Source organism: Cannabis sativa, chromosome 6, assembly GCF_029168945.1.
Source record: "Cannabis sativa cultivar Pink pepper isolate KNU-18-1 chromosome 6, ASM2916894v1, whole genome shotgun sequence".
NCBI classification, from domain to species: Eukaryota; Viridiplantae; Streptophyta; class Magnoliopsida; order Rosales; family Cannabaceae; genus Cannabis; species Cannabis sativa.
In genome coordinates, this window is record NC_083606.1 from 13,655,760 (window position 1) to 13,677,512 (window position 21,753).

The window sequence follows — 21,753 nt, forward strand, 5'->3', positions numbered from 1 at the left end:
TTTCCACGGGATAACTCTTATGGATTCAGGATTGTTGCTCGAGATAGCTCGGGTAAGCTCATTGAGGCCAAATCGTGATATTATGGAGGTGTCTATGATGCGGAAGTTGTTGAAGCAATGTGAGTCAAAGAAGCTCTCAACTGGATTAAAAGCAAGAACTGGTCTGATGTAGAGGTTGAGACAGATAGCATGCTCACTGTGCAAGGCATTCGTAGTAATCAATCCTTAAATTCTATTTTTGGTTTGATTATTCATGATTGTCAAATTTTATTCTCTTCTCTAAATAATGTTAAGATTTGTTTTATCAGACGATCAACAAACCGAGTTGCCCATGTTGTTGCAAGACACTCTTATTTTCTCTCTGGTCTTAGCATTTTTGAGTATAATGCTTGGGATGAGTTAATCTCCCTCTTATATTCCGAATGCTAATTATTCAATGAAGTTGCTATTTCATATTCAAAAATATTTATATATATATATATATTTTTATATAATTATATTATTATTATTATTAATTTTTTATTTTATTATATTTTAAAAAATTGTATCAAACGTGTCACATTCGTGTTAAGCGGGTCGTGTCATGTCGTGCTTAACTCGTTTTTATTTTTTGTCAAGTTGTGTCGACCCGTTTTCGACCCGCGTCTAATTTTTTCCCGTAAAATTCGTGTTCGTGTTGGTGTGCCGTGTCGAAACCCATTTTACCCCCTACTTTTAACTGAACTCTTAATAACAGTCAAAATTGAGGCAGCTTCTCACCCTGACTCCTCAAAACCCTATGTCTCTTCTCTGTCATATCTAACCGGCGGCGTGGCTCTCGACGGTGAGATCTCTCACCGGCATCCGCTATCTCTCCTTGGAGGTACCTCTCTTACTCTTTTTCTCTCTATGTGTTCTGAAGGTCTGAGGTCACGGCTGTCATGCGGGGGGTCGTGGGGCTTGGGTCTGAGGTCGGATTTCTGGGCGTGAGGATGGGGGTCGCTGGGCTTGGGGTCCAAGGCCGGTGGTCACGGGGGCTTTATGGTTGAGGCTGTGAGGTCCCAGGGATGGGGGGTGCTCGGGATGGATTTATTGAATTTGTTCTTGAATTTATATATATAATATACAATTAACATTTTATCAAAAATTTGGAACTTGCTCTTCTTAAATGCATAAAAGCAAATTAAGCACATTAAAGTTTCAGACCATTGTAACTATTGTTTCGATGAAAGAATCAGCATAGTTACTGTATATTTTCAAATTATTTAGACTTGACCTTATAAATCCTTTTCCTAGAATTCTGTTATCTGTATTTCTTAATGAACCTCCCAGAACACTGTTTTATTTTCACTTTTTTATTGTTTCAATTATGGAAATGTTAAGATTATACATTCTTGGCAGAGACAGTTGGAAATGGAAGGTGATATAATTTCTCTCTTAATTGTGTTTTTGATTCTCAATTCTTTGTTTCTAATTTCATTTGGTCTGAGATTGTGTAGATACTGTGTTTAAATTAAATAGATCTGTATATTATTTTGTTTAAATTTGATGATGTGTGAAGAAAATTGTTGGTTGATTGAACTTTGCTGTTTCTAGTTGGTTTATTGCCTTTTTGTAACGTCCTCTTTTGGAAAACTCTCTATAAAATAATGTTTAATCGTGTTAGTTTCGTATCGTATCATAATACATTTAATCATGTGTTAAAGATGTCGGTTTTGAAATTATAATGTTTAAAATTTATTTTGTGTTCGTGTTCAGGGCTTGATGCGCTTAATAATCGTGTTGTGTTCGTGTTAACTATAAACGTCAAGCGTCATAAACGTGACAACACAATAACCCAAATTGCCAGCCATATTGATTTTGATGTTTAATGGAGAAATATTTGGTTCCCTTGGAACCCTTGAATGAAGTCTCCAAACCAGTGAGGAGGTAATTTTTGGTTTATTTATTGTTAATTTTGAAGTGGTATTGTGTATAATCTGAAATGGCTCCTTCAGGCAACAATGGAGACGAAGTCTCATTGAATTGAACGGTAGGTTTGATCCAAAATACCGACATTCAGTGTCCGATTTACTCATTCAATCCTACTCAGAGGTGTTATCCTTAACCCTAGTTTAAGTAGTACTGTTCTTGATTTTGTATTTGCAACTCTAATTTGGGTTTCCAAAATTGGAAATAGGTTGGGGCTTTCCCTCATTTGTATCATCATCTCAATGGCACTCCTTGTCTCACGCATGTATGCCCTATTGCCGTAGTTGTGCTATATGTCTCATTCTGATTACTGATTATCATGATTCAGTGTTTATGTGCTGATTGATTTTTCTCGTTTTAGATAAACCGAGTAGCTAATGCTGGGTATATTCATGGTCAAGCGCTCATAAAAAAGTCAGTTTTTAAGTCAGTTTTTTCCCTAATAAAATCTATTGTATTAATCATTAGTTTATTTTAAATTTTTTTAATGAAAGGTAGCTATAGCTAATTGTATTTTTTTCCTTTTAAATTTGTTTAGGGAGGGAATTTCAGCTTTGGACTTTGACAACAAGGTGAAGTCTGGTTTGTTAAGGTTCCTGAATTTGAAGTTTGTTCTGTTTAATTTAGAACTCAGTGTTTGTTCCGTTTTGTTAAAAAATTTCCAGGGAATATATTTGGTATCTGTAACAAAATCAGGGTGCTTAACAGTGCATGATTTTGAGACTCTTTATTGCCAAAGTAATCAATCCTCTGAATGTAAGTTAAAGAAAAAAATTTCTTTTGCTTTGCTGATTAAAGAGTGCTTTGTTAAGTTTTGTGCATTTTTAATTTATTCTGATTCAAATGGGTCATTCTGCCATTTCATGTTTCTTTTATCAAATTTCAGTTGCATATATTGCTTATCAAAACAATTGTTTCAGATCTTACCCACTTTTCTGTTAGGTGTGGAAGATGAAGCGAAACTCGTGCTGCACCTTACTAGACAACAACAACTTGACTGTGTCAGGTGGAACCTTGCCAACCAAGATGAGGTTTGCATCAAGTTTGTTGTTGTTGTTTTTTTCTTTTTTTTTTTTCCTTTTCCATATGTGGTTTTGTGTCGACCTATGGAAGCACAACTAACTACACTTGTTCAGTATTTCCATTCCCGTATGAAGTTGTTAATTGCACTTTAATTTTTACGACATTAGTTCAGTTTAATGACTATGTAGTAGCACTTTTTAATCTTGGTTTATGATATTGTCATTTAATGATCAGATTTGATTTTAGAAATATAATTATTGCCTAACCTATCTTTAGGTCAAGTAGATATTTGAAGGATTCAAACTACATTTTGTGTTTGGATTCTGGAGTAGGACAACACATGTTTTTTTGTTTTTGTTGATGAACTGCTGCCTGAGAGATTTTGATTTCTTGGTTAAAAATTAAAATTCATCATTTGTTTATTTGATGTATTATGTAATTCATCTATGTGGTTTAGGTGGTGTGCAGTTCATTGAGAAGTAACAACTTGCTCGTATTTGATATTGGTTACATCACTTCTGAACCAGCCCAAGTACGTATCTATTTTCACATGTACTATATTTTAGGTGGATGATTTGTATGTGTGCAATAGTAATGATCTTATGGATGATGCAGGTATTAAAAATAAGACCTACTCTCTCCCTCCACAATTTTAATCTTGATAAAGGTGTTAGTGATATAGCTTCTACTGCTGGTGATTCCAGGTTAGTGAAGTGAAAGTAGATAAGTTAGTTATGCGATCTTTTCTCGCATAGGTTCAATTTATTTTTTCTTAACGACATTGAGTGATTAGAGTGCAAGGTCCAAGAATCTCAAGTTTGCTCTAGGTTTTTGTTGTAGTCTTTTGTTTATGTCAAACACTGCCAAATTTGCATGCGTTCGGTCTTTCAGTGATTACAAATTCTGTGGAAAATAATTTATTGCATTTATCTAAGAAAGTGAACGAACTAGTTGAATAATAAAATCCTTTTGTTTTTGTGCTGAGCTATTATAGGTTGTTTGCATCAGATACACATGGTGTAGTCAATGTATGGGACCGAAGACTTGGTGTATTTCCATGTCTTGAACTTACTACAAATTCTCGCAGCACAATTAATAGTATTCAACTAAATCTGGAAAACCAGGTATACCAATTTACATTTTTTCTAGGATCATTATTGTGCCCTTTTTTTCCTTTTTGCCTTTAGATGGAGTGTGTAAGATGTTCATCAATTTATGTCCATGGTTTTATGGAGGTCAATTGACTTTTTGTTAGCTTTTTTTAACAGATAATCTATGGAGCCAACAAGGATGGGGTTATTTACATGTGGGATCTTCGTGGAGGAAGACCAGCATCTGCTTTTCGTAGCCATAAAGAAGTAATATGCCAATTTCCTTACTGTAGGTACTTGTTTAATGTTTGGATTGAATTGTAGCAGCATGAAGAACTTGAGAAAGATAGCAACAATACAAGTAGTTTGACGAAATCAAAGAACTTTAATTGTAAAAGAATGTTTCTTGATTGAATCTTTTTGTGACATAGAATGAGTGTCCTTTTGAGGTAAGTGTGTTTTAAAATCTGCCTTGAATGATGAATGGTGTTAAGTGAATCTAAGTCTTATGTTTATTAATTGGGGAAAATAGTAGAGTTAATATACTTTGGTAACTCAAAAATGCAACTTCAATATAAATATTTCTTGCTATATTGATATAGTGGTGCTTTTAAATTTTTAGTTGTTGATCATAACAGACGTGATTTTTGTTTATCCAGATTTGTCATTCTCCCTTAACATCATTAAAGTTATCATCAGTGATAATGAAAATTGGACTTCTGAAGGTATAATTTATTTCAGAAAGAAAATGGTCTTATTTTTATTCTTAATTTATCACACCTCCATTCAAAAAAAAAAAAAAAAAAACGAAAAATTATTACACCTCACTATACTAGTATGATATTTTATATTTCGGTTTATATGCACACTTATTAGAGGAAAATCTGTTATACGAGGCCTAATGTTGTCTTTGATACTTCATTTGTCATAAATTACTTAAGTGACTAGGTGGTTTTTTGATATGCAACTTTAAAGTATCATTAATATTATATAACTGCTGCTTTTTGCAGGCCCAGTCTGATATAATTGCTAAAGAGATACACTCTATTAACATCAATCCATCTTGCCCGCACCAACTAGCATTTCACCTAGATGATGGTTGGTAAGTCCGTAAAACAAAGGAATTTACCTTTTATATTTCTATAGTTAAGCTGTGTCCTGTGTCTGTGTGTATGTTTTATTTGCTCTTACATTTAAATGGTATCTGCTTATCAAAAGAGTTTCCAGGAGTGATACCATATGGCAGTGACATCTTGGTTAAATGTAGGTCTGGTGTTTTGGACACCTTTAATTTTGATGTGACACATATTCATTGCCCTCCTCCAGCTTGGCTGTAAGTTGAACTCGATTTAGTGTATTATATCGATCTTGATAACCATTAGCTTCTAATGTCTTGCATGAACTAATAATTGTTTCAATTTGGAGATGCAGAAATGAGTCAAATTTGGCTGATTCATCTTGTTTGCGAAAACCATCATGGCTACCTACAAATTCAGTAAGGACCGTCAGTTGTTTTTTTTTCTTTTTTCCCTTTCTTTTTAATTGTTATTATCATTTAACCAGTATGCAGATCTTTTATTCAATTTTCATTGCTTAATATTTGTCTACTGTTTCATGTATAGTGCAGAATGTAAACCTTTTATCTTTTTCATGTTTATACTTTGTTTATGTTATACAAATAACCTCCTAGAACAATAACCTCACAACACTCAAAAACACACGTACACACTAAAACACAAAAGGAATAACCCAAGAGGGGGTAGTCCAAAGGTTCAGGCATGTGGTTTGCTTCCACAAGGTCTGAGGTTCAAGTCCTTCTTGGGTACCTACATAGCAATTGCTATAGTTTCCTGGTCATAGGGTTAGGCGGGGATCCTAGTTTCAAAAAAAAAAAAAAACTAAAGGAATACATGGTTCAGCTTGTCTTCAGCCAATTTACATCCACAGGGAAACCTCTCTCTGAATCTTTATTGCTCTTTTAGAAATTTTGTACACACAAGTTCACTTCTATCCGAATGAATAAGGAAGCTATTTGTAGGCATAGGTCCTGTACTTGAACTGTAACTATCTTAACGGTTTTAAGAGGCTTTATAGCATAGCCAATGGTAATACTAATAAATATTATAAGAGCTAATGTATTAACAGTCAATATATCACAATTCTCCACCCTGACTATAATGCATCTAACTGAATTTTCAATAAGAAAGAAGACTCCGTGATCAGTGATATCTGTGGCAAGTTTAGGAAGTGCCTAAACTTTGCTGTTAGTAGAGATTTGGTGAGCGTGTCTGATTGATTTCCTCCTGTTGAAACTTTAGAAAGCTTCACTCTTCCTTCTGAGATAGTGTCTTGGATGAAATTTAGTCTAACGTATCTGTGTTTAGTCCTTTTGTGAAAGAATTGATTCTTACTTAGATGCAAAGCACTTTGACTATAACATAAAATAGTCACGAAGTGTTAATTCAAACCAAGCTCCCTTGAAATCCCTTTCAGCCACAATGCTTCTTTAAGCAGACAATGTATTCTGCTTCTGTTGTGGATAGTGTGCAACAATGGATTGTTTATTAGCCTTCCAGCTTATAGTGCAGCCATTAGGTTGAAAAATATAGCCTGTTTTGGATCTCCTCAAATCTCAAATCTATCCCCTGCATAGTCTGAATTTACATATCCCACCACCTCTGGTTTATCAGTTATAGCACCATAGACTAATCCATAATTAGCGGTTACTTGGTTCAGCCAAGAAAATTCTGGGCTGAACCAAGGTCCTTCATCTCAAATTCCCTTTTCAACAACTTCTTATTCTTGTCAATTTCACATAGATGTTTGCTTGCAATAAGCATGTCATAGATATACGAAAGCCTTTCCATTCCTAACATACGCACAACTGTTATAATAAGCACTCTTTTTGAAATCAGATTTGGTTACAAAATCATCAAACCGATCCACTGTCTAGTTGATTGCTTAAGCCATACAAAGATCTTTTCAATCGACAAACTTGTTCTTCGATTCCTTCCACTTAGTTTAGAGCTAATGGATGAACAATCAATATATCAGTTTAAAACTATGATAGCCAAATCTCCAACTCAGTTCCTGAAAGAAATTGATATTTTTATTTGATATTGAGCGAAATTCTGTAGAATTGGTTCGAAGCTATTCAAGATGCTTGGTGTCTCCCTGAGTTCTAGACTTCATTTTTAACAGAAATCTTCCTTACAGCTGAACTAGACTTATATTTATAGTATTAGGACTAAGACAAATATGACCCCTCAGCCACTAAGACACCTCAGCAGTATTAGACCTAGGCTGCCTGGTATTATAAAAATTTGAAGTTGGAGAACCGGAACTCTTTTCAGATAAGGTTCACACGTATATTTATTTCTTTGAGATTCAAGTCAGAATTTGTTTTCCATTTTTCAATTTCTGAGTAAAGTCTCTGAAAATTCCCTTTGATATTTCTGGTGCAGATCTATGCAGTGGGATCATCCTCTGACATTGGCATTTATTTACTAGATTTCTACCCAGACCACAGTTCTCCAAGTCATGTGGATTTTAAGTGAGAACATTCTTCCACTTGAATGTGATTTTCGTGGTCTAATATTACTTGTCTAGAGTGAATATATTGCATTTACCTCTGTAAACCGATAAAAGATTTCATCCATTATATAAATTTGACCCCTTCATGTTTATTAGCTCGACCCTAGAACTCCCATACATTTTCCTAGATATCATATTATTCTGTTTTGTATTTGGATAAAAGTTCATTTCGCTTGCTGTTTCAAGAGAGTGAGATTTTTATGACTCAACTTTCTTGTAGTTTTTGTCCTGTTGTAACTGTTGCTGCATGATGTTGTAGGGAGGATGAAGGGAATGCACCTGGAGTCACCAAGCAAAACCGGTTTGTTCCATTGTCGGAACCTGTCACTTCATGTGCAGTTCATCCTCTTAATGGTTCCATCATAGCTGGAACAAAGGTTTGTCGGTTACAGAAATTCTACTGATGTTATAAACTATAGAAAGCAGCTTCATTGATGTTTGTCTTAATGATAATGACTGAGATGGATGAATTGGTTTCAGTATTCGTCTCTGCTTATGGTTTCCCAAAAACAACAGCCATGTTGAGTTGAAGATTATTACAAAAGAAGTCGTCAAACGTCAATTGCAGCTAGGTACAAGTCCATCTTTTTTTTTTTTTTTTTTTTTTGTATTGTTTTTAATTTTTATGGCAACTGATTCATCACTCTAAACTAATTCATAACACTAACTAATAAATCAAACTTCTTATGGATAATAGGGTCTCTTTTACAACAAACCTCATCAATCTTGGGGAAACATAGCTGTGGCCTTTACAAGGAACACAAATATTTTGAGCCGAGGACAACTATGCATTGCAGAGTACATTTAAACTGTGAAGAGCCTAGCCTGCCATGTCCTAAGTCTAGAATTAGAATCAAGCGAAAGCTCTTCCATCTGAGGCATTTATTTGAAAGATGTATAGAAAGTGAATTTTCATGACAGTGCTAAATACAAGTGTAAAATATAAAGAGTATTATGTAGACAACTTGTGGAACCTGAAGAGGGTTGATACTTGATATCACAATTCATTCCCCATCTGTCACTGAAAAATTTGTTCGGTTTTTAGGTATCATTTGCTTTTATGGCCATTTTGTATGTGTTAGCCAAATCATTTGGAAGTAGTTTGGGGTTGGACTTGACTCTTTCAAGTTTCAAGGTAGCATGATTGTTGATAGTATACCCATTCATTAACATTATCTTGGGTGCGGAAGAGCAAATTTAGAAGAGAAAATGAATAGAATAGAAAGCAAAATTTATTGTATGCACAATAATTTTCATTTAAAACAAAATAATAAGAACTATTGGTACAAATATAAATTATTTTATATGCAAGTATAGGAAAATTAATATGTAGGAGGAACTTTTTGTCCCTATTGGTGTAGACGTTTTTGTTTTTGGTTATAACTATAAGAAAAGTTATAGTCCATAAATTATAATCTTTGAAAAAAAAAAAAATAGAATAATTTGTAGTGCTGAAAATAAAGTTAAAAATAGTTAATTGCAACTTTTTTATGTGTGTAACTAATTGTTTTGATATTGTTTATCGATTTTATAAAAGGTTTATTTGTATTAAAGGTTCTTAAATTAAATAAGGTTTGATAAATTGGTCTCTAAATTTTATTTTTTGGTAAATTGATCTCCAAATTATATAAAGTTTTAGCAAGCTAGTTCTTCAAGCTTTATTTTTTTTGGCAAATTGGTTCCCAAACTTTTATTTTCTTAAATACATAAAGTCTTCAATCTTAAATATTGATATTTTATTTATTTATTTAATTAATTTTGTATTTAAGAAAATAAAATGACTTGATTTGTTATTTTTTTTTTATTTTGGTGCATGAAAGAACTCTTAAATATGTAGTAAGATATTATTTTGTAGTCAAAATAATATATATATATTATAAATTATGAAGTAAATTATATTATAAAATTTATTTTTGACTTGTACTCAATGATGAACTCATGAAATTTTATCATTGATGCAAAATTTAAATAATATATAAATAAAACATATTTTAAATATTTTGGTAAAAATTAAATATTATATGAATACTAGAAAAGTAAAAATAAATAAATAAAATATATTAATATAATTATTTTATCAAACTATTTTAAAAAAACAAAATTATTTAAATTTTACACAAAAAAAAAATAATAATAAGTAAAAATACATAAAAAAAAAAATTATAAGAATATCAATATCTAAGAGTGGACACTTGATGTTGCTAATAAAATAAAAGTTTGGGGGACCAATTTACTAAAAAAATACAATTTGAGGATAAACTTGCCAAAACGTATATACTATATAATTTGGGAAACAATTTGATAAAAAGTAAAGTTTGGGCACCAACTTACCAAACTTTATATAATTTAAGGACCTGCGCTACAAATAAGTCTTTTATAAATTATTCATAATTTTTTTAACTAATAAGTAAGAAGATGGATGCTATAATTATAATATATATTGTCATATATATATAATTGTTTGAATTAATTTTACTAGGATCTTAGATCTACTCACAAGTATGTTGATTTAACAACCTAAATATGAACTTCTAAAATGATAAACAAAAACACATAAAAAGTTAAGAAACCTTACAGTGATGGCAGCGGAATAATGTGTCTCCTTCCACTCAGATCTCTAACCCTTGATTCCTGTCTGTCGCAGAGTATAATCAAGATCTGAGCCCGAATGTCCTTCAGATGGATGTGATCCTTCACAGTCTTCCAATCTATGATTGAGGAACTGTTTGCTGTGTGTGGGCACTTCTCTCTCACAAAGGGATTTCGAAATTCTCTCCCTTTTTCTCTCTTGATTTCGTGTATGAATGATGCATTCAAAGAGGAAGAGAGGGGCGGCTATATATAGGGAAAAGGGAAGCTCAGCTTTCCAAAATAAACAATTTCCTCTTTTACTGAGTAATTGATTAACTGCCTTATTTGGTGTGATCCACCACTTTCCTATTACTGCTAGGATTAGGTTAGCAATTACTTGACAATTAACAATGAAAATAATAATTGGGAAACACACAACATGTGGGCGGCCATGGTGTGAATGGGCCTTACATGGGTTTTGCAGTTTCCACAATTTTTATTTTTATTTTCCAAAAATGTCATTTTTCCAATTCTAACCATTTAAATGCCAAAACTAATTATTTAATAACTAAAATAGATTATTAAATAATATTTTCATTTAATATAATTATTAATTAGACATACAAAGTCTCTTAATTAATAATTAAACCTAGAAACCCTTTTATTTACAATTTCATCCTTACTTAGTGAGAATTCTCAAATTAGACATAGTCTAACTTTTAGAATTATAATTGATTAATCATAAATCAATTATAGAGTCTTACAAACAGTATGGTCTCAACTAGAATGGGGACCATGGATCTATATTGTTGAGCTTCCAATAAGTTGAACCGAATTTACCAAGTAAATCCCTAACTTATTAATTCCTTGTTGAATCCACTCTTAGAACTTGGAATTGCACTCTCAGACTTATATAGAGCATATTATATGTTCCACGATATAGATATGCTATCTCATTTAACCATTGTTATAATCTTAATGTGATTAAAGATCCTCTATATAGATGATTTACATCGAGATTGGACAAATTTACCGTTTCCACCCCTCAATGTATTTTGCCCCTTAAAACACTTAGTTACCTGTAAATGATGTTTTAGTGATCTAATATATAGTCACTGAAACAAGAGCTCATCCATTTACTTCTATTTAACTAAGCTCGAAGGGAATCATCACTTGACTTCTATACACCAGTAGAAGCTATAGATTCCATATTTATGTTCAGCGCTCCCACTTAGTCATGCTATCATGTTCCTAAAATATACGTATCACCCTGACCCAAAAGTAGGCTTAACTAATAAATCAAAGAATGTGAATAGCACTCCTGAGATTGAGCCTAAGCATATCAGGATTTAGATTCTTTTAATCTAAGATCAACTTCTGATATTGACTTAGAAAGATACAACGGTAGGTTTATAATATCTTGTCTAAGTTCAATATCGGTCCAGTCCAATGTATACTCCATACATTCGAAACTAGTAGACTTTACCAATATTCTAGAAAGAACATAACACTTACTCCAAGTGTAAGTATACTTCATCGCTGATTATCACATCAGTGTAAATCCAAAACACTGATGAACAGGGACTTAGTCTTTTGAATCATATAATCACAATCACATTCCACTGTATTGACAATACTGTAATTGTGAATGAATATATGTTCTGGACTTAACTGATTTTGTGTATATATTAAATATATATATATATTAAACCATAAACATGTAAAATACATGTAAACATAAATCACTTCAAAATTCTAAATTGATAACTAATCAGATTGTAATGGGTTTTATTTAGGGCACAAAACCCAACAATAATGTATATATATTCAAATTTGTTTTTTATTGTTTTATCATATAGGGTAAATAGCGGCATAAGTACCTAAAATTTTATGTTTGTAAGCAGCATAAACTCAATAGTGATTTTTAGCGGTATAAGTACCCAATGTTTATAAAACTGTAATTTTCTCCAGTTTCATCAGTACAGACTCCGTTTTGAATTTACTAAAAGAACATTTGAAATTAGCTGATACTATATGTTTCTATCTAGACCCAATGATCTAGAATCTGGGTCTTATATGTGCCCTGTTTAAGACAATAATAGAGTCTGTACTGACAGAATTAGAGAAAAATTACAGTTTTACAAATATTTAGGTACTTATACAGCTAAAAATGAAGATTGAGTTTATGTCACTTACAAACTTGAAACTTTAGATATTTATACCACTATTTACCATATCATATATCTTTCTACATAAAATGTGGTTATCTAATAATTTTTGTTGGTTTAACCGTTGATTTTAAGAATATAAGAATATTCTATTAAATTTAACGATGTTAATATAGTTAGTTCTATAAATATATAAATATTAATATTATTTATTTTAAATTAATTTAAATATATATATAAATATTATTAATATTATTTTTTTATGTCAATTAAACTTACTAATTTTAAAATAATTTAAATATATATATAAATATTAATATATTATTTGTATTATTATTATTTTTTATTATTATTTTAAATATTGGCAGTATGTTGAATCTTAATATTCTTCAACTCTATATTTATTTTTCTCAAATTTTAAAATTTTAAATATTATATTTTAAAAAAAAAATAAAAAATTAATAAGTGATTTTTTTAAATTTATATAATTTTTAAAAAAATATATAATAAAAATAGAAATTAAAAAATATAATTAAATATTCAACATAACAATAATCTAATAAATATATATATATAGATTAGTTTAATTCCAATTAATGATTTTATGGGATTAGAATTATAAGGAGTTCATTCCTTAATAATTTTAATGCTGTGATCGTGTTTATGTGTTGAAATTAATTTAGTTTTTCCATTAGTCTTGTCTTTTGACATGGTTCTTTAGTCTTTTCCTTTTAGTTTTTTCTAGTTCGAGTCTTGTCTTTTGGCATGGGTTGTGTAGCTCAGAATCATCATAGTGCTATGGTAGAAGCATTCAAGAAGGGGAAGATTGAATGTGTTCAACCCGAAATTGCTGAGATAATAGGCATTAAAGAAGCACTGAGTTGGATTGCAACTCATTCGTGGGATATAGTCATGTTGGAAATAGATAGCTTGGTGTGTGTCAAGCGATTAAGAGCGGTATTTTAGGCCTTCATAATTTGTGTTTTGTAAAACGATCAATCTGCAAATAAGTTAGCTCATTGCTTGGCAAGAGACTCTTATTTCTCTACAGGTCGTGTGCTTCAGTTGGAGGACTGTTCCTCTGAAGTCCGTTCTATTGTTTTGAACGAATTTATTAACTAATAAATTTTAATATTTTATGATTTTTATTCAAATATCTATTCTATATAAAGTGTGCCTATATAACTGAAATTTTTGGTTTATGAGAAATTCATGGGTCACTTTTAATTTTTATTTAATAAAATAATAATAAAAAAAATCCTATTAATATTTGAACTGATATTAAATATTGGAGAATCACAACTCATTTAAAAAGAAAACAACGGGGATTAATCTCAAAAATAGATGGTCCCCTTTCAATTCAAACATCTTTCTTCTCTTCTTCGTCCATCGACGAATCCCTGGGCAATAAGAAATCTGGATCCGAAAATCCTAGGGCAAGAGGCAGAGGCTCCGGCCCCGGCCTCTGAAACAAGAACCAGAAGAAGAAGCTGTAATCCAAGAGTGCCAAGGCGAAACGACAACGAACGGTGTACCAAACAATTTGGGTGATTATTTGTCGTTTTACTTACCTCCATTTGAGGACGAGTTATTCAATTTTGAATACTCCCCAGAATCAACGACATTATTTGACCTGTCGTTTTTCTTATTAGACGACATAAAGATTGAAAACAACAACAACGAAGTTAGCGCATCAGACGATAGGATTATTCAACCTTTACCGGACTATATAATAAAAGAAGACTTCAGTGACATGTTCATTGAGTCACCATACGACACGTCGTCCGGTACTGATTCGTTGTGTAAAGGTGGAGATGATCTGTTTAGAGATATTTTGTTTGGTTCAGACCCTCTTGTGGTCCTCTGAGAAGTTCACAGTGGCAGACACAGTCATTGGACCGAGTGGGAGGGAGTAGTAGTAAGAATGGTTGACTGTTGAGTGGACATACCAGAAAACAGAGAAGAAGAAGAAAGAGAGAAAGACAGAGAAAGATAGTGAAAGAGAGAGATTGAAGATTGAAAGAGAATCTTATTGATGAATGAATCAATATGATCTTATATACACAATCAGTAGCTCTAGGTGATCACAACAAGAATTGGTTACAACAGAAATAGAGCTAACAACCAAACTATCTGTAACTAACTCATAACAGAAAAACAGTTAGAAAAACAACTAACTGTAATAACTGTCATGGACAGTTGTTACTTTGTCTTCACAGCCCCCCTCAAACTTAGAATTGAAAGATCCTCAATTCTAAGTTTGTCTCTAAAAGAATGGAACCTCTTGCTTGAGATAGCCTTAGTGAGACCATCGGCAATTTGATCAATTGCAGGAACATGTTTAACTTGAACCACCTTGCTTTGAATTTTTTCTCTGACAAAATATAGATCCAGCTCGATATGTTTGGTTCTTGCATGAAGAACCGGATTAGCTGTAAGAAGTATAGTACTTAAATTGTCACACCAGATGGTAGGGACACGTGGTAATGAAACTTTTAACTCCAAGAACAAACTGTTCATCCATGTCAATTCTGCAACAACACATGCCAAGCTCCTATACTCTGCCTCTGTACTTGATCTAGAAATTGTTGGTTGTTTCTTGCACTGCCAGCTAACCAAGTTTGGACCAAGAAAGATTGCAAACCCTGAGGTGGACCTTCTGTCATCTGGATCCGCAGCCCAATCTGCATCACAGTAGGCTACAAGTTCTAGGGATGAAGATGTAGGCCTTCTAAGATGCAAACCATGCTTAATCGTGCCACTTACATACCTCAAGATTCTTTTTACAGCTATCCAATGAGATTGCAAAGGTTGATGCATGAACTGGCATACCTTATTTACACTAAATGCAAGCTCAGGCCTAGTTATGGTCAGATATTGTAAGCCCCCAACAATCGAACGATATTCCTGCACATTATCAATAGGATCACTTCCATAACCCGATAGTTTGCTTCCACTGGTCATTGGAGTTGATGAAGCTTTTGCACTTTGCATTTTGGCTTTACAGAGGAGATCTCTAGCATACTTTTCCTGAGACAAGTGCATCCCTTCAGTCGTGTAGTTAACCTCAATTCCAAGAAAATAGTTTAACTCTCCAAGATCTCGAAGAGCAAACTGCTTATTCAAATCAGTAACCAGCTGAGAGACAACCTGGGAATTACTTCCTGTAATCAAAATATCATCCACATACACTAGTATAAGTGTAGTAGACTGAGGTGTTGAACAGATAAACAAGGACTGATCTGATTTAGAGGAACAGAAACCAAGACTCAATAGGCATTGATGCAGCTTGTCAAACCAAGCCCTTGGTGCTTGCTTAAGACCATATAGAGCTTTATTAAGTTTGCACACAAGATCAGGGGCTGTTGGATCCTCAAAGCCAGGTGGCTGAGTCATATAAACCTCTTCTTGTAAATTGCCATTCAAAAAGGCATTGTGAACATCAAGTTGCTGAACTTTCCAACCACGAGCTAAGGCCAAAGTAAGAACCACCCTGATGGTTATGGGTTTCACCACTGGACTAAAAGTCTCAGTAAAGTCAAATCCAGGTTGTTGGTGAAACCCTTTAGCTACTAGTCTTGCTTTATGCCTATTGACTGAGCCATCTGCATTGAGCTTTTCCTTGTACACCCATTTACAACCAATAGCAGTTCTCCCTTCTGGTAATTTGACAAGTTTCCAGGTGTGATTCCTTATTAAAGCAAGTATCTCATCAGCCATAGCTTGATTCCAGTGTAGGCTTTGTAAAGCTTCAGCTAATGTCTGAGGTTCTTTGGAAGCCATGTAAACTTTTGGTTTAGTGATCCCAGACTTTCCCCGAGTTTGCATTGGATGAGAGTTGATAGTTCTTGAGCTGCTGGATACTGGTACAACCATGTCAGTATGCAAAATTGGAGAGACACCAGGTGCTGTTGTAGGTATTGCAGCAGAGTGTGTAGTTTCCACAGGAATAGATTGAACAGATGTTACAGCTGCATTGTCAAAATTCTGAGCAACATCTACATCAAACAACACATTAGATGAATCCTGGATATTGTTAAAAACAGAAACAGTAGGTGAAAAAGGAGTGTCAATAGAAGCAGGTTGGTCAGACACTTGATTTGGTAAAAAAGATGTAGCTGAAGGAGTAGCAGATTCAGTATTCGAGTGGGAGTTAACTGAATCTGTAGGAGTTAGAACAGGTGCATCACTATGAGTGATTGAAGGAATAATGCCAGAAGTGAAAAACTCAGGAGAGTAATTGATTGGTAAAGCAGTAGCAGTAGAGATTTTATGAAAAGGGAAGGAATTTTCATCAAAAATAACATCCCTGGATATGTACATTCTACCACTTGAATCAAGGCATTTATACCCTTTATGGTTTAGGCTATAGCCCAAGAATGTGCAAGGGGCAGATCTAAACTCCATTTTATGTTTATTATAGGGCCTTATATTTGGGAAACAAGCACACCCAAAAGTTCGAAGAGATAGGTAGTCAGGTTTTTGATTAAAGAGAACTTCTAAAGGTGTCTTGTTATTTAAAATAGGAGTAGGTAGCCTATTATGAATGTAGACAGCAGCTCTAAAAGCTTCATCCCAAAACTTAAGAGGCATAGATGCTTGAGCTAGCAAGGTTAAACCATTTTCCACAATATGTCTATGTTTTCTCTCAGCTAATCCATTTTGTTCATGTGTTGTGGGACAAGGATGTCTATGAATGACTCCAAGCTTGTTCAGAAATGGTGTGAAACTTCTATATTCCCCTCCCCAATCTGTTTGTAAAACCTTTAATTTGGTGCCTAATTGTAGTTCACTTTCAGCTTTGAAATTTTGAAAAATTTTAAAGGCATCAGATTTATTTTTCAAAAGATATAACCAAGTGAATCTTGAGTACACATCCATGAAATGGATGTAGTACTTATAGCCATTGGATGAGAGAGTATGGGAGGGACCCCATAAATCGGATACAACAAGCTGAAGTGGTTGTGTATACTCAGTTTCAGAGAATTTAGGAAATGGAAACTTGTGTATTTTTCCAAGACAACAGGCAGTACAAATCTTATTGCTCTCTACATTATTCAAGGACACATTACAATGATTTAGCACCGTTTGGACAACCCTAGAAGATGGGTGTCCAATTATGTTATGCCAAATAGAATACTGAGAGAAATTATTAAGAGAACAATTGGAACAAGTATTGACTTCAGCTGTGACACCAGTAGGTGAAAAAGAGAGATTCGAACTTGGTTGACTAGAAGGTTTTGAACAATGAAACTGGAGTTGGGAAGCATCAAACAACATACGAGCCATTCTGAAGTGTCCCCTTCAGTAAAGTTGAACGAGTCTCCTTGTCCTTGACAAAACAAAAATTGTCATGAAATTCAAAGAAAACATTGTTATCCTTTGCAAACTTAGAAACACTCAACAAATTTTTTGTAATGTCAGGGACATGCAAGAGATTATTCAATTGAAATGACTTAGATGAGTAAGGTGTAGAAAAGAATGACTGACCAACATGTTGTATTGACAAACCTGCCCCATTACCTACAAAGAGTTTCTCAGTTCCATCATATTCAGCTCCATGGGTGAGATGTTGCTGGTGCAGGTGCGGTGATTCGTAGCTCCGGAATCGGGGTACCAATTGTTGTCTTGAGCGAGTTGTTGATGTTAGCAACATTGGCACATCTTTGAACTTGGAGGAGTGGTACTGACTTGAAGCTTGATTTGGTGTTGTACCAGTGAAATTCTTATCGAATCTATAGAAACAATCTATAGCAGTATGACCAAGCTTAAAACACAACTGACATTGAAGTTTGTTTGCTGTGTTCATTGACCTGCCAGCACCTCTGCCATACATTCCAGATCCAAAGCTAGAATAGGAGCTGTTGTTGCCACTTCCACGATTGTATCCACCTCTGTAGCCACCTCGATTAGAAGGAGAGAACTGAGATGGATAATTGTACCTCGGGGATGGAGATTGCTGTCTGAAATTACCAAAGTTATTTCTGAAGTTGGCAACATTAGCTTCTGGATTATCAATGTCAAGTGAGGCAACTTGAGCACTGATCTCAATCTCTCGATCGGTTTTCTCGATTACGGATTACGAGGCTAGAAGAAGAGACTCGATCTACGCAACGTAGTATGTTTCTAATCTTGTATTGGTGGATATGACAAAGGTGTCATATTCACTGGGAAGACCCTTGAAGATAGCGACGACATGATCTTTTGCTGTGTAAACTTCTCCAACTGAGGCAAGAAGATCAACGTGATGTTTGACCTTGAGTAAGTAATCAGATAGTGAGAGTGAGCCTTTCTTCAAGTTCTGAAGCTTGGTTCGAAACTCAAGTATTTTTGCAGAAACTTGAAGAGTAAAGAACTTCTCCAATGTTGACCAGATCTGATTCGATGTCTCACATCCAACCATACGCGTGAGGAGATTTTCAGACATTGAAGACAGAAGCCAGGACATGAGGAGCTGATCTTGGACTTCCCAGTCCAAATAAGCAGGGTTAAGCACACCAGATTCTCGATCTGCATCAGAAAGAAACTTTGCAGGGGGATCTGCTTTGATATACTGTTGTAACCTGTTGCCACGAATCGCAGCTAAGACCTGTTGTTTCCACAACAGGAAGTTGTGATCATTTAAACGAATTGAAAGATTGTGAGTGAAATAGACAGGAGAGAACTCATCATGATCTCTAGTTCTTCCTCGATTGAGAGTCGGTTGACGGCGGCGAGTTGACCAGTGGCACCTCCATTGTTGCCGTCACCAGAATTAGTTCTTGAACCATTCAGACCAGCTCCACCAGAAACAACATTCGCCATTAATGGCGGAAATTGCTCTGATACCATGTGAAAGTTATTAGCCATACCAGAAAACAGAGAAGAAGAAGAAAGAGAGAAAGACAGAGAAAGATAGTGAAAGAGAGAGATTGAAGATTGAAAAAGAATCTTATTGATGAATGAATCAATATGATCTTATATACACAATCAGTAGCTCTAGGTGATCACAACAAGAATTGGTTACAACAGAAATAGAGCTAACAACCAAACTATCTGTAACTAACTCATAACAGAAAAACAGTTAGAAAAACAACTAACTGTAATAACTGTCATGGACAGTTGTTACTTTGTCTTCACAACAGTGGCAGACACAGTCATTGGACCGAGTGGAAGGGAGTAGTAGTAAGAATGGTTGACTGTTGAGTGGACAAAGCTTTACATATCAAACTTAACAATCTTTTTTTAAAATTAATAATCTTTTAAACTGTTATTAGTTTTCAATAATAATATATTTGTTAAAGATAAAAAAAAATAATATAAATAATAAACAAATAAGAAACTGAATATTTTTTCACATTTTGAAAAAAAGAAGAAACTGCCTATAAATATAAAATTTAAAGAACCAAATCCTCACTCGGAAACAAGCAAGAACTTCCTCTGATCAAATCAAAACTTACGTCAGTCCACATTCTTTCATTTTTTTTGTTATCAGTTTAGAAATTTTTGAAAAATATGTTTATGTTTATAGGAAGAATAATACATTCTTTTTTTTTTTTACTTTATATATGGTCCCAATTTTATGGCGGGCTCGCTTGTATCACATATGCATCAGTTTTAGAAACCGATGGTAAATAATATTGTAGTAGCATTGTAAAATATACAACACTGTTACCGAAATATAAAAATATTATTGAGAGAGAGAGAGAGACAAATATAGTGGATAGCTATATTGTATCCATTGTTAGGAATAATGACTGTACAAGAAATTTGATATATTGTTTTATTTTGTTATTACTATATTTTTTATTTTGTCTATCTATTGTTTTATTTGAAAATAGATGAATAAATGGCTACAATATACACAACAATTAAGGACATCACTCCAACTACAGAAAGTTGGAAGATTGAGATGAGAGTGTTAGAAAAATCTAGAAAGCGGACAAGCAAGAGTTCACCACTCAAATATCAAAAGCTTATGTTAGCAGATAAAAAGGTATACAAATAGTTTATTTACCGTTAAAATTGTCAATACTCTACTAATAAATGCTATATTTTCCGAATTCTGACTATAAACGCGCTGCAACAGATTATTATTTCATAAATATATTTTTTTCCTTAAAAATGAACACAGGGTAATGATGTTGAAACACTTTAGAAGTGTTCCACACTTACTACATCAGCAACGCCTATGTAAAAAAAAACAACCCCACCTTTCGATAAAAAGCGAGACTACAAATATTCTTGGACAGTGAACTCAAGAACAGAAATTGAAGAAATCCAAACAGAAGATAACCAGATATCAGCACCAAACTATGATTTCATTCCGTTTAGCGACCTGCATACACCTAAAGAATTCAGCAAACCAATAGGTATTTACAATTTGATTTTCATAAATATATATTCCTCATTGACTAACTATTTAATATTTCAATTTATTAGATATTTTGGCTATTGCTCTCAAAATGAACCCACCAAAAGAAGTCAACACTCCCTATGGACTACATACAATTCAAGAGATATATTTAATTGATGAAAGGTAAACTATACATTTAATCTACCACTATAAATACACCCTTGTGTTCATTTTTATTGCGATATGTTAAATACTATTTAACAAAATTTATGCTAATACATTTTTTTATTTCTTTACAAAGTTGTAGCTTCAAACCAGTATGTTTGACGATGTGGGGGCATAAAGTCTACGATGAATGCTTACAAATAGCAGAAGTAATCGAAGACAGACCCATAATATCGGGATCAAAACTAATTGCTCAAACCAAGAGAGGTTATTGCATTAATTAAACTACTGATATTTAAAAGCAAAAATTCAAAAATTCAATTAACACATACATTTTGATTTAGGGCTGTCTCTATCGTCACGCGACGCGAGTACCTTCAAAATCAATCCTCAACTCCCTGAGGTAGAAGCACTGAAGGAATGGTAATACTCATAAAATCAAATACACATACTATTATAGCTACACATTTTACAAAAAAAATTAATTTTTTGTATACTATATTTATAATAATACTTATTCTATTTTAAGGGCGGAGAGTAACGAAACAGAAATTAAAAACGCAATAGCAAACTGCTTGACATATGAATCTTCTCCAAAATCTTTTGTTGGATTACACGAAATAGTGACTAACATCCAAATTTCAGAGTTGGCGAAAAATCTGCAACTGAATGAGGTAAAAACTACTATAATATTTACTTTATAAAACTTTCGTTTCAATATCTTACTATTATTAACACCATTTGATTTGGATGTAGAAAAAATACTTTTGGATTGAGGCGGCAATAAAAATAACTGATACTCTCCAGAATTTTTATTACATGTCATGTGACGCGTGTCATAAAAAAATAGATTTAT

At 33.4% G+C, this 21,753-nt stretch overlaps 1 protein-coding gene and 1 long non-coding RNA gene across 4 annotated transcripts; both read left to right on the forward strand.

Annotated features, from left to right (window-relative positions):
• Nucleotides 1-565: 565 nt before the first annotated feature.
• On the forward strand, nucleotides 566-8,725 carry LOC133038788 (uncharacterized). 3 transcript variants are annotated; one of them, XM_061117098.1, is made up of 20 exons: nucleotides 566-862; nucleotides 1,738-1,908; nucleotides 1,977-2,073; nucleotides 2,159-2,215; nucleotides 2,312-2,376; nucleotides 2,489-2,522; nucleotides 2,616-2,706; nucleotides 2,893-2,981; nucleotides 3,431-3,505; nucleotides 3,589-3,677; nucleotides 3,968-4,097; nucleotides 4,242-4,331; nucleotides 4,724-4,789; nucleotides 5,075-5,166; nucleotides 5,332-5,397; nucleotides 5,496-5,559; nucleotides 7,529-7,617; nucleotides 7,918-8,035; nucleotides 8,139-8,230; nucleotides 8,356-8,725. In XM_061117098.1, the coding sequence occupies exons 2-19, from the start codon at nucleotides 1,850-1,852 to the stop codon at nucleotides 8,181-8,183; spliced, it is 1,416 nt and encodes a 471-aa protein (XP_060973081.1). In that variant the 5' UTR covers nucleotides 566-862; nucleotides 1,738-1,849; the 3' UTR covers nucleotides 8,184-8,230; nucleotides 8,356-8,725. The 3 variants fall into 3 exon arrangements, with proteins under 3 accessions (XP_060973081.1, XP_060973082.1, XP_060973083.1); XM_061117099.1 differs by having other exon boundaries at nucleotides 2,312-2,364; nucleotides 4,239-4,331; XM_061117100.1 differs by having other exon boundaries at nucleotides 2,312-2,364.
• An 11,838-nt stretch (nucleotides 8,726-20,563) lies between these two features.
• LOC133039069 (uncharacterized) lies at nucleotides 20,564-21,123 on the forward strand. The gene is made up of 3 exons (XR_009688598.1): nucleotides 20,564-20,748; nucleotides 20,819-20,915; nucleotides 21,034-21,123. It is a non-coding gene; the product is annotated as an uncharacterized LOC133039069 (long non-coding RNA).
• Nucleotides 21,124-21,753: the final 630 nt, after the last annotated feature.

What these genes read in the sequence shown, in the direction of transcription:
- LOC133038788 (XM_061117098.1), top strand. Translation starts at nt 1,850, where the DNA reads ATGGAGAAATATTTGGTTCCCTTGGAACCCTTGAATGAAGTCTCCAAA. An exon ending in TCTACTGCTGGTGATTCCAG is followed by an intron (nt 3,678 to 3,967) that starts GTTAGTGAAGTG and finishes GAGCTATTATAG; the next exon opens with GTTGTTTGCATCAGATACAC. An exon ending in TTTCACCTAGATGATGGTTG is followed by an intron (nt 5,167 to 5,331) that starts GTAAGTCCGTAA and finishes GGTTAAATGTAG; the next exon opens with GTCTGGTGTTTTGGACACCT.